General features: G+C 35.8%; 1 protein-coding gene across 1 annotated transcript; it reads right to left on the bottom strand.

Moving 5' to 3' along the window:
- Positions 1–364: 364 nt before the first annotated feature.
- On the bottom strand, positions 365–13,331 carry LOC127795862 (uncharacterized). The gene is made up of 12 exons (XM_052327812.1): positions 12,967–13,331; positions 12,654–12,759; positions 12,049–12,124; positions 11,577–11,673; positions 10,367–10,469; positions 9,589–9,722; positions 8,862–9,039; positions 2,837–2,991; positions 1,991–2,200; positions 1,373–1,720; positions 1,154–1,280; positions 365–933 (listed from the first exon to the last, which is right to left on the bottom strand). Exons 1-12 carry the CDS (start codon positions 13,099–13,101, stop codon positions 782–784), a joined length of 1,821 nt encoding a protein of 606 aa, XP_052183772.1. The 5' UTR covers positions 13,102–13,331; the 3' UTR covers positions 365–781.
- Positions 13,332–13,589: the final 258 nt, after the last annotated feature.

The following is a 13,589-nucleotide window of genomic DNA, read 5'->3' as shown; positions in this document are numbered from 1 at the left end:
TCATCTGGATATCAAGGCTTAAACTTACAAAGTTGACAGGTGACGGGGTAAACTTATTTCATCGCAAGTTGAAATCACAAAGCAACTGAACTTGCTTCGTGTGATTGCTTAAGCAAAATAAATAAATAAAACTATTCACATGAGATTGAGTTTAACAAACTCCCTTTTTTTTTTTTTTAACTCTCTTAAGAGTCAAATCAATCTCAAAACACTTTATTAGTTCATAACTATGCAAAATAAATAAATAAAACTATTCACATGAGATTGAGTTTAACAAACTCCCTTTTTTAAACTCTCGAGTCAAATCAATCTCTTCATAACTATGCTGTTGTGGTTTTAAGTTATATTACCACTTAGAAAAACATGTCCCTTCTTCACCCCAAAAGAATGCCTAGTGAAGGGTAATTTAGTTTCATGGAATCATGTAATGTTTGCCTAAGACATTTCTAATACACTACAGATGTGAGATGAGGCTGCGACATTCTACTTGCATTTTTCGGTGTTCTCCAACTTCAACATTTAATCCTAGAGCAGGGGCAAGAAAACATTAATCCAGATTAATGTTAGGTTGTCTATTAAACAGAGCATTGTTAAATCAAATAAATTAAACCTAATCACCCATCTCTTACAGCCATTGTGCAGAAACTCTAGCCAGCGTGTGCCCTCAAATAATCATCTTCGCCATAAATAACCAAAACCTTGAGGCAACATAGCCCTCTATTAGGGGCACTGGGCGAAGCAGGATTGCAGGAAGGAGTTAGTTGCATTTTGCAACTCACCATCAATGCCTGAAATGCCTGATATTAGTGAAGAGAAGTGAAACCCCATATTTATTACAGCAGTCTACTGCGTCCCCATCTCTAATGCTCCCTCCTGGCTCTGCTATAATACCAACCCCGCTTTCGCATGCTTCTTCTACTGCATCTTTCCAAGCTGATTGTTGGAAAAAAAAAAAAAAACAGTTAAGCAAAAAATTAACGTCATCTCGTTAGCTAACACACATTCTATTAGCACCCCATGTGCATTGCCTTACATTCCTGTACCTAGTTCACTTTTCAGCAAAATAAATGTGCAGTCTCAGGGATTCATGGGTAACGATCTCAAAAACTGATTTCTTAAATCACAGAAATAAAATCCAAATAGGATAATTTACCAAATGGGAAAAAAGCATCACTAGCCAAAGCTGCTCCTTTGACCTTCTCTCCTGCTTTCCTTAAAGCTATCCTCAAACTCTCCCGCCGGTTCGGCTGTCCACTTCCCATGCCTAACATACAGTCATCCTGCTCCAGTGTTCACCAGGATCAGAAACGCTATTGTGGGCTGCAAAACTTATGACAATACTTATAATGTGAAATATAGAGACAGTACTAACCTTAGCGATTACAATGGCGTTGCTCTTGACATGCTTCACACATAACCATGCAAACTTAGCATCACGAAGCTCATTTTCTTGTGGAGTCTTATCGGACATTAACTTAAACTGGATATCTTCTGGTGTTAAATCATCAGAATCCTGAGCTAGCCAACCTCCTCCAACTTGTCTAAGAGAAAGCTTTCCTTTCTGATTCTTCTTTGCCTCTAGGATTCTCAAAGTCTTGGACTTTCCACGGAGGATCTCAAGCCCCTTTTTTGTATACTTGGGTGCAACTACAATCTCATAGAACATCCGGGTTTCACCATCTGTTGGGCTTCTGAACTCTCGAATTTCTTTTGCAAGATCCTTCCAAAAATGGGGAAAAATTAAGGATGTATGAAAAAAAAAGTGCAGCCCCTATAGCAGTAGCTTATCAGAAAGACAACGTCCACATGATATCATCCCATGTTACAAAATGAGAGAAATTCTAGAACAATGTTAAAATTAATATATAGCTTTTTTGGCGCAAAAGAATAGTCTTATTATCAGTGTGATGCAATGTGATTCTCAACGTCACCTAGCTACAAGTTTCATATAATATAGCTAGGGTAAAAGAAAAAGTTCCACAATAATTACCTCATCAACTTCTATGTTGAAGGCAACAATACCGCCAAATGCACTAACTGGATCTGCTCTTACGGCCAGTCTGTAGGCTTCAATGATATCATCTCGTGAAGCTACACCACATGGATTTGTGTGCTTCACAATTACACAAGTAGGTTTACTAAACTCGCAGACACAGTTCCAAGCTGCATCAGCATCCAAATAGTTGTTATATGACATCTCCTGTAGCAAAAAGAACATGAAAATTCTTCATAGATTCAAATTCTGATACTGATAGGAACACCTTCCAATATGATGAGTTTTGCACAGCACATAAAATCTTAGCGATAGGCAAAATGAAAAGCTTTAATTTGCGAAAGTGGAAAACATTAAAATTAACTGCTAAAGAAAACAGCAGTAAAATAACATAAGCAGCATAGGCTAAACATAAATGAAATCAGGCACATAATTGGTAAACCTGATAGCAAGTCACTAATTGGGTTGCCATACCGACAGAATTGGTTATCAAGAGTAAATTTCTGAAACCTTAAATGTTACATGAAACTATTCAAACATTTTTCACTTTTGTAGAAGTTTCTGCAAGCCTTCCAGTCTTCTATATTATTGATATGGATAAGTGACTTTGTTTCAAAATCACAGTATAGCCCTAGCATTAATGGAGGAGGAACCGTGCAATATCCTAACTTAAAGAATATTTATCTATATATTTTAACTAAAATTATGATAATGGACATGTAAATATTAACAAGAGCAACTAGCCTATGCCACAGAACTGTACATCTGAGCAACATATTGTGGTAGATGCAGTCTACAAAAAAATCAATCATATGTACTAATAAAATAAAATTTGTTACTCACCTTCCCATGGTGTTGAATAGCAGTTGCAATACCACCAGCATTAACCTCAGATAGACTCTTATCAACATAGAATGCAGCCTTTTGATGAGGGTTTTCACCGTAGCGAAGTGAATGTTTGAGCGTGAGAGACACTGTAAAGCTGGGAGGAAATTTGTCTTCCAAAATATTTACAAAACAACATCAATTAAAAGTATCGCCACAGCAGAAATTCACATGAAAGTTGAATTGCTAGGTCAGAATTTTAAAAATTCCAATAAGCCTATGTACCATTGTAACGTTTAAACTGCATTTACTTTCCCTAATTGATTATAATATGATCCATTTGCCTTTTCATTTTTTTGGAAAATATTTTTCCTTCGTTTTCATTGTTTGGTTGAGTAAAAGTTAGTAAGTTAATTGTTTTGGAAAAGTAATATTGGTGGAAGGCCAAAAACAACTTATGCTTCTAATTTTTGCAGGTCATTTTTGGGCCACTCTACAATATCTAAACATAAACACAAATATGTTAATTCTTGGTGAAATCAAATCCTTTGGGCCCATTTGATATTTTTTTCTTTTATATAATATATATAACATTGTGGAAACAGCCTCTTTGCAAAGCAAGACTACGGCTGCATAAAAAATGACTCTCCCAACCCTCACAAAATAAGGAGCCTCATGAATTTGGGGATGCTCTTCAAAAACAAAAAAGAAAACTAGTCAAAAATGCAAGTGCACAAAAAAGGTATTTCAACCTGTTTTAGAAACGATGCTATCATTTTTAAAAAAAAATTATCTTCCAATACCAACATTCTTATTAGTAACACTAGAATTGAAATAGTATTATGATGATAATATTAAATTAATAATTATGTTGTTAATAGTATAAGATTAATACCACCAACAGAATATTTATGATGATAACTAATGATATTAATGATAGATTTTGATAATACTAATATACTATTATTCACACTATAATATTCACTGAAAGAAATAATAGAGTCAATGCTAAAATTACATCTAATAAGAGCAAATACTAGCATTATAAGACTAATGACCAACATGGTATTCTTAAAAATATAATGTTCATTAACATTATAGTTCCAACATTAATGCTATTAATATAATACAGTGATGACTAAAATAATAATACTAAAATGCTTAATACTATCGCAGCATTAGAAATTTCATGAATATTATATAAGCTTAATATATGGATATAAAATTATGGGATCAATAATGTTATAATATTAGTGTTAATATTTATATGATTACAAATATTGATAATAGATGTTAGTATTAATGTTATAATGTTCATTCAGAGAATACTAAGATTTAGTAATAATATTAACAAGTTCATCAATATTACAATATTCATAATCGGTATTACTCTATACCATATTGAAAATACTACTAAAAAATGACATGATAATATTATTATTGATAATATTATTAGTCAATTTAAAATTCATGATTTATTACTAATATTGATATTAATATAAATACAATTGATATTGGTTTTGGTAAATATATTTATAATGGTATTATTGATATATGAGGAATAAGTAACACACCTCGAAATGGAATAAAAGAAATTTCTAACAAATGAGGTGGAAAAGGACTAAAAAAAAGCCTTGGTGAGAGGATCTCCTATTTATGGCAGGGGATATAATAACTTTATAAAAGATCTTGCGAAGGAAAAAAAAAATGACCCTGTGGATATTATTATCATTTACTATTATAAGTTTTAGAAGTATTATTACGCAGTAGTATTCACAATGAAAGTTCTAAAACAAAATTTATAAAATAATATAATCTATTAATGTGATAAATTAGCTACTAAAATTTTTAAAACTAACTTTTAGTAATATACTTCATAATAATATGTCAAGACCCCAAGGATCCCCAAGGATATAATAGTAATTATGTATTATATGTATTGTAGTAGGTTGTACATTGTTGTTATACTTCACTGTTGTCATGATTGTACTTTGCTGTTGTAGCCTATAAATAGGATAGATTAAATAGAGAATGGGATAGATGAATGAGAATTGATTTTCAGATTTCTCTCTCAAGTCCGATCTCTCTTTTCTCTCTCTAATTCTCCCTCTTTTGTTCTGTTCTGACTGCATTTCTCCCTCTATTCTTGCTGTTATTTCCCTCCATTTCTGTTCTATATCCCTTGGTTCCTCCCAGATTTCCTATTCAAACCCTAGCTAAACCCTAGAATCCTGACAATTTGGTACAGAGCCAACAGTCCTTGGCTGTGATTCCTGCAATTTTAGCAATTAACTCCGGCAATTACAGCAGGAAAGTTAGGCCAGGTGATTTCTGGTGACTTTCTGTGGAATTCATCGAGCAGCAATTTCCTGAGATTCCGACAAATTCAACAGAGCCAACCGAAGACATCTCAGGACTTGACAATTGGTATCAGCTGTTGATAGGCAAGTACAAGCAACCTTTCCGATCCGATTCAGAAGAATCAAAGGATAGATTGTAACCGAACGAGCAAGCGACTCTCAGTTCAAATTTTGAAGGCAAAGCAGGAGGTTGGCTCTCAGCTGTGAGTTTTGGTAATTTTTATTCAAAATTGAAAGGCAAAGCAGAGACAGATAGTTTCTGGCGGAATTTTGGCGAAATGAGGTTCAGGCAATAGTCAGTTGCAGTGAACGGAGAAGAAAAGTCAAGGCAGCGCTCCATGGCCTTAGATCTAACCTTGAACAGAGAATCAGAGATAGCAATGGCGGACGGAACCAGAATGAAGCAGATGGAGTCGCAGTTGCAGCAGGTGACCACTTCTGTGTCGGAATTACAGATCCGTTTAGGAACAATGGAAGAGACAATGGAAAAGAAGTTTGATAATGCGATCAGTCAGATGTGCGAGGAAGTAGGCTGTCAAATTAGCGAGCAGATGCAGAACTTCTTGGTGATGTTCACTAGGCAGACTCAGGCTGTCACCTGACTTTCCTCCTAGGGAAAAGACTGATCCAATCCTTCCTGGACTTGGACCAGCCCCTGGGCAGCAGACTCTTTGGATTTCAAAGTGAAGCCTGCTGCAAGTGGAGAGATTTTTTAGGAGAAATTTGCTGAAAATGCACCTCTGGTATATGATGGTAAACAGGAAGAAAAATATGCTTTTAGGCACTAGTCTTAAAATGTTGAAGGTGAACCTCTGGTTGAAGGAATAGGTACTCCACCAATGCCTGATAACCAGTGTTCTAAAACGCACTAGTCGCTAGTCGGGCGCCAAGCTGGGGCCTAGCACCTAGGCTGTGCATAAAAAAATTATTTAAATAAAATTTATATTATCTCAAATACACATATATATTCATATATATATATATATAAACAATAAACAAATTATATATAGAGGTTATATATATATATAAATCTATCTCTATTTATATATATAAAGTTATAAACACATATATATGATATACCTATTAATAGAATTATTATATTATATATATAATATTGTGCATATATAAATCAAAGGGGCGAGAGATAGCAACTAGAGAGAGCAAAGGTTGAGACTCAGAAAGAGAGCAAATCTTCTGTGGCTGCAACTAGAGGGAGCAAGCGGCGATAGCAAGTTCACCGTCCAAAAGAGGCGACGGCGACATGCGACAAGAGAGGCCGACACAGAAAGAGAAAGTGACGAGAGACAATCAACGGCGATGGCAATAGAGAGAGCAAGCGGTGACGACGAGACGAGAGAGAGAATGGGTAAGGGGAAAAAAACCCTAAATCAACTTAGGCGCCACAACAGAGAGAGCAAGTGGTCGAGGCGGTTCATGGGGCTAGGCGACCCATGCGTCTAGGCAGCCATCGTGGCCGATTAGGCGCCGCTTGGCACCAATTAGCCGGGCCGGCGGCTAATGGGGCCGATTAGGCCAAAATCGGGCACGGCCAGGGGCCACCTAGCGCCTCAGCAACACCTAGGCAGCCGCCTAAGCCAATTTTTAGAACACTGTTGATAACAATACAAAACTAATATTTGGGGATCCGCCGGATGGAGCCGGAGAGGAGGAAAAAAAAGTTAAAAGTTTTGATGTTGGGAACAAGACTTTTGCTGCTTTGATTGGTTGTATTCCAGTTGGTCAGCCGCAACATCAAGTCAGGTTTTGGCCTACAGAGAAGTTTGAATTTCTTTCTATTACTGGTGATGCTATGGTTGGAGGTATGACAAGTCAATTGGAACTACTTCCAATTCCAATAAGGAATAGTGGATGGCTAAACTTGATGTTGCAACAAAGCATGGCACTGTTAATTTTGGACAGTTTTTGTTTGAATACTTGAAGCGAATCTACTTCTCAATTGTTGCATCTGCAAGATATTACAGATATCGTGGTAGCTGCCGATGCAACACATTTGGTGCAAGTGGATAAACTAAGTTTGATACTTGAGCCCATCAACAACAAGAGAAGGAACGTAAGAGTGAAGAGGAATCGGCCTAGAAGGAGAAAGAAAGAAAGAAGGATAAATCTGATAGAAAAGGTAGGGATTAGATGACGAATAGTGGCTAGTTATTGTAAGTTCTTGGGGACAAGAACTCTCTCAAGGAGGGGGGAATTGTCAAGACCCCAAAAATCCCCAAGGATATAATAGTAATTGTATTATACGTGTTGTAGTAGGTTGTACGTTGTTGTTATACTTTGTTGTTGTCATGATTGTACTTTGTTGTTGTAGCCTATAAATAGGATAGATTAGGCAGAGAATGGGATAGATGAATGAGAATTGATTTCCAGATTTCTCTCAGGTCTGATCTCTCTTGTTTCTCTCTAATTCTCCCTCTTTTGTTCTGTTCTGACTGCATTTCTCCCTCTATTCTTGCTGTTATTTCCCTCCATTTCTTCTATATCCCTCGGCTCCTCCCAGATTTCCTATTCAAACCCTAGCTAAACCCTGTGATCCTAATATTAAAACTAAATTAATATAATTGAAATTCTTTATTGATGTATAACATTAAAAGGGCAAGCCTTGGTAGTAAACTAGTTATAATAAAACTGCTCCTTTGTAAAAGGTCACAAGTTCAAGTTGTGAAGATAATCTCCTAATGGAAAAGGACATCGAAAATCTGCTAGAAATACAATCCTTCGCCAAGCATCACAAAGCCGGGGGCTTGTGCACTAGAAACACCCATTTATTCATATATAGCATAAAATTAATTATTACATAAATGTTTAATCATAATAGATAAAAAACATGAATAAGTGTTGGATGAATCACGGGATTACACATGATTTGGAGGAGATTTGCAAGCAGCCTTTCCAAGTATATATTGGATTCTCTCCAAGATTAGGGATGTGATCATAGTTTCAAATAATTTCCTAAATCTGTAAAGTTGTATATATGGTTTCCTTGTTTATTGTGTAGCATATTTATCTTTCCTTTCATAGAACTTTCCTATAGTGTATCCTCTTCCCTATTAATAGGGAATGTATCCTATTGTTCAATATATGATTTTGATTCTGAACTTCCTTTTTGTTCATCGATTTCTGCAATAAGTATTATCAAACATATTTTCATTTTTTTTTTTGTTGAAAATGTATTCTCAAAAGTAATACTTCGTTTCATTTTTCACAAACAAAACAAAAACATAAAGTGCAAAAACTGAAAACAAGAACACATACACACACAAAGAAGAAGAAAACTAAAACCGCTGTTGAAACAGCCTCTTGATAATCTGAACTCACTGCTTTTTGGTGGCCCTTCTACTGCACTGCCGACCTGGAAGACTTTTGGTCTCAAGTAAAATACAGTGTACTTGGGGAAAAATTTCATGTATAATAAACCAAATGCTGGAAAGTAAAAACAAAAATAAGCTTTTTAATAAAATCATTTTACATGTAAAATATTTTATAATGTAGAATGTCTTAAATCAAGACAAGTGGAGTCTTAGCTAAGATTATTTTTGTATCTTAAGGTTTTAATAATTTTTTGGTGAATTACATGATGACACTGTGCAATGAACCGAGATCATTTCATTACCATGAGATTAATGCATGCCAGTCTTTGTATAACTAAAATGTACAATGAGTACCTTCAAAAGTTTGCTTCCATAACCACTCTGAAACTGCAGAATCATAAGATGCAACATGCTGAAAAGCCTTCCAAGCAAGCTTCCTGCGGAAATCCTGATCATCCCAGTTCCCTTTAAGAAATTCCAAGAGAGCAGGATAATCTTCTGAATCAACGACAACGAGGACATCTTTATGATTCTGTTCAATATGAGTCAAATTGAATCATGACAGTATATACAAGAACAACATCAAGTATTATTAGAGACATAAAGTACCAATACATCCCATTAATAATGTGTATAACAATTGCATGATGTTGGTGCGCCGGGAAAAAGAGTATCTGCTTCTATCTTAATCAACAAACAGTGATGGTCATGCACTTTGATTGAGGGTTCAAACTTAAAGACCAACCAATTGACATAATTTTATCCCAATTCCTGTGATAACTAGGAGTTAAGAATGTAGCTTAAAGCCATGGTAAATTATGGGATCAAGAATAAAGCAACTTCTCATAAAATCTCAGGACTTAATACAGTTGTGTTTGTTCAATTTATCTTGTAACAGTGGTTTTTTTGGGGGGGAGAAATATCTTGTAACACTGGTTAATGACTAAAATATGCATAAATGTAATTCATATGCAGACATGTACAAATACAATCAAACAATTGCATGTTCCTCAAGCCTTTACTTAGCAAAAAACAAAAAGGCATTCCTCAAAAATATATGTAACATTAGATTAAGGATGACCTTTGCAGCAGCTCTAATCATGGCAGGACCACCAATGTCAATGTTCTCAATTCCATCCTCAAATGATACTCCACCAGCAGAGGAAACCTTGTCATAGAAGGGATACAAGTTTACCACCACAACATCAAATGTACCTGTAGAAAATTAGTACTAATTTAGAAATACAAACTACAGTGACAAATAAAAAGACTTTTAAGGGAAAACTCTGGTTTGTGTCTGACTGGGGTATGGAACCAGATAGTATACATATACCATATCCTGCATTTGGATTCATAAAAAGTTCCTCTATTTACCCTGACATGAAATTCAGAGGATATCCATGTGCAAAATACAACCGCAGCAAAAACGAGGATACTATAGTGGATGTACAGCCATACAAGAAAAAAAAAAAAAAAAAACAGAATTAAAAATGAGGTTATTCAGAATAAAGTTAAGAGTGGCTCCTATTGAAAATAAGATGTGAAATACAATTAAGATAATTTGGTCATATGAGAAGAAGATCAATAAATACTCTTGCAAAGAGAGTGAACAAAAGAGAAGTTTTTAGAGGAAAAACCCTAAAGCATGATATGCATTATAATGGCCCTACAGAATATATAATTATATATAGAGATGATTGGCATGCTAAATCATGTAACCAACTCTGTCTAGTGGGATTAAGGCTTGATATATTGTTGTAATTTGATTGATCAACACAAGACCAAAGGTGGACTACTTGAACAGAATATTGATGCAACTAGAACATATTTCTTGTACCTTGATAAGTAATTGAGCTTACCAATTCCATGCTTGCTCAAAGCTTCCATGTGATGTGTTTGATCTCTTCTAGCAAGAATACCTCCATGTATGTTAGGATGTAAGGTTTTTACACGACCATCAAGCTGTAAAAAGAAAATAGTTTTTTCAAATTAAGCAAGCATCAAGGGTCCATGATACATAAAAACAGTAACCACTTGCAACCAAAAAGAATCTAATCAATCTAACCATAGTTGAAGAAAGAAAATTGATATACAAAGAAACTTGTTATTCAATGGACTTGAAGGAAAAGGGACTTCTAAATATGCACTGGGAGCCTAAAGGTATCACAGTCATCAACAAAGAGACAGCAGAGAAGAGTGTCGCCTTTGTAGCTGCCTTTAGAAATATACTTTGGGGAAAAAAACTTTAACACCTCTACAATCTACATGATTAATATAGACAGATATATTAGTAATTGTATCTGTTATACAAAAGCTAAGATATGAAAAATCTAAAATACAGACAACATTTAGGAATACTTAGAAAGGTTAAGTGGCTTTGTAGCAAGAAAAGCAATAATACACCAGCTCATATAAAATAATTTCAAAACTGGGTCCAATCACACATAAAGACATTGAGATAGACAGACTAGACAGCTGTCAATTGCTCAAGCTGACCTCGTAAGTTCTCTTAAGCTATTTGTTTAACCGAAACAAGTCAACTCATATCAGAGCTTCAGATTTTATCTAAAATACGCAACGAGTAGCAACCTTCTGGCTGCAATGGAAAAACTCATGGATAATGGAGGTTCAGATTGTCTCATTGGGAGGGGGGGGGTGTGAAGTGGTATAAAGAAGCATAAATATTACATAATATTTGACAAGGCATTAATCTTAACCAGTTCTACTGCCGATAGAGATTAAAGAAATGATTTCTCCTTCAACTTTATAGTCACTACTTTTACAATTGTCGTTTAGCAATGACCTTTGACATAACAAGTATTGCTAGAATAGGAAATTCTCCCCATTTTCCTCCTCAAAATAAATCAAATAGTAATGCAATAAAAAACTTAAAATTAACCATATTTTTTATTAAAAAAAAAGTACTTAAAATTGAACGTGCCCATTAATCACATTTGAAAAAACGTAAAATCCTGCTTCAAACATCAAAATTTAACCGAAATTCTTCCATGGATAGAACAGCAAGAACACCAAATGTAAGGTAAAACAAGATAAACAAAATTCACTTACCATTTCTGGGAAACAGGTAAGTTCTTCCACTTTGATGACAGAAACACCAGCATTCACCAAAGCAGATGCTGTTCCTCCAGTTGAAACAATTTTGTATCTACACAAGAAAAGAAATGCCATCACAAGAATTAGCACATACTGGAAAAATACATCAGTGCGCACAAGGAAAGAAGCCAATTAGATCACACTACCAGGCCCATGATAAATATATTTTTTTTTTTGTTCTTTTTTTTGCTGAAATTGAGTTTTTTTTTATTTTTTTTTGGAGGGGGGGAGGGGAGCCAATTAGATCACACTACCAGACCCATGATTTTTTTTTTTTTTGGGGGGGGGGGGGGGGATTGGTGGGGGGGGACGCTGCTGAAAGCTTGATAAATAATTGAAGGGAAGAAGAAAACACTAAACAGACCCAAAAAAAAAATCAGCGAGGTCAAATACATAAGAAAGAAGAAAAAAGATTTTGAAAACTCACCCTAATGCCTGAAGTCCGGAGCCAAGCAAATCCAAATCCTTCTTGTCTGACAATGATATTAGTGCTTGCTTGCTGCCTAGAATAAGTAATCATCCAGATCAGATAAAGTTTGGCAACCAAAACATGATACAAAAATAAGAAATAACAGGTAGTGAATATAGTTCATGAATCGTGAAGAGACAGGAGAAATCAAAATAACTACAATATCAAAGACCTAATGCTTCCCCCTCCTTCCCTTTCCAGCTTATCCTTCAACCAAACAAGAAATTGAACTGCTGCCAAGATAGCCAGCTAAAACATATACCTCATACATTTTTCCTCACGTGATATGAGATGCATGTAATGCATTTATATATATAAGCATGCGCATCTTCACATTTTGAAAGAGATTATCCATATCGTATTGCCTTGTCAATCTATCTACATAACACGAGTTGCGACTGAGTATGACTGTTATCACTCTCCTCCTGATTTTTTTTTTCCCATGTATGACTGTTATCGCTATCCTTCTGATTTTACAATTCGCTCGCTTAGCATGTTAGCACGTGCGAGAGCATACATATCGGCCATAATAGCATTGCGCCAAGGGAAAGCAGAAACATTACCAGAACCTGAGGGTTGAGAGTCGGATACAGGAATTCTTTCAGTCTCAGCCATAGCTTTAATTGGATACAACTTGAAGCGATACGCCGGCGTTGATGCGTTGTGAAACTAGGAGGAAAAAACACTTCAAACATCAAGCCGGTGCAGAGGAAATGATGAAATGCGACAACTAAAGGGGAAAGATCGCATTTCTCCAAATAAAGAAAGGAATGATCTCGAAATCAAACTATACAGAGAGAAGCAATCTATCTCAGACCAACTAGAGAATCAGAACAGAAAACGGACGATTTTACTGGTACGAGACAGTAGAATTACCAGAGGTTGAACGCAAGAACCAGGACTACGAGAATCAGAGAGATGGAGAAAACCGTTCGGAATGCGTCTTTGCGCCAAAAGCGCGGCGGCGGCGGAGGAGGCGGAGGCGACGGTCGCAGCCGCAGGCCCCGGCATGTTCCAACAGCGCAAATGCCGAAGGCTGTAGCGTTTCGATAATCAGTGTAGTATTATGCCAAATATATATAGACAGATCCAAAGCTACGGAGAGAAGAAGAGCAAAATTGGGGGGTGATTCAGATTGGCGGTAATTTCACCCAGAAACCCTACGAGAGCGGCTCGGCTCTACGTTGTATGCTCGACCGCCAGAAAAACCCTAGCTTCGTTGTAGCACAATCCGACTTCTATTTTGATAATTCTATATTTTACTGTTAGGGAGATTTTATTTCGACTCTTTTTTATGATTTTTTTTTTCTGCTACACAAACCACTTTCATAACTTCCGTATATTCGCTCAGTCTCAAGCCTAAATAAATGAATAGGGTTGTATTAGATAATCGACTACTAACATAAAACTTAATCTGATCCAAAAATATGAATTTTAAACAAATTATGAGAAATTGTTGGGACGTAACATTTCATAGTGACACGCTACATTACTTGGGT

The sequence above is a fragment of the Diospyros lotus genome, chromosome 2 (genome assembly GCF_014633365.1).
Source record: "Diospyros lotus cultivar Yz01 chromosome 2, ASM1463336v1, whole genome shotgun sequence".
Lineage (NCBI taxonomy): Eukaryota > Viridiplantae > Streptophyta > Magnoliopsida > Ericales > Ebenaceae > Diospyros > Diospyros lotus.
This window is presented reverse-complemented; position numbering and strand designations above follow the sequence as displayed.

What these genes read in the sequence shown, in the direction of transcription:
- LOC127795862 (XM_052327812.1), bottom strand. Translation starts at nt 13,101, where the DNA reads ATGCCGGGGCCTGCGGCTGCGACCGTCGCCTCCGCCTCCTCCGCCGCC. An exon ending in ATGGAAGCAAACTTTTGAAG is followed by an intron (nt 2,992 to 8,861) that starts GTACTCATTGTA and finishes ATATTTTGGAAG; the next exon opens with ACAAATTTCCTCCCAGCTTT. An exon ending in TCAACATAGAAGTTGATGAG is followed by an intron (nt 1,721 to 1,990) that starts GTAATTATTGTG and finishes CATTTTTGGAAG; the next exon opens with GATCTTGCAAAAGAAATTCG.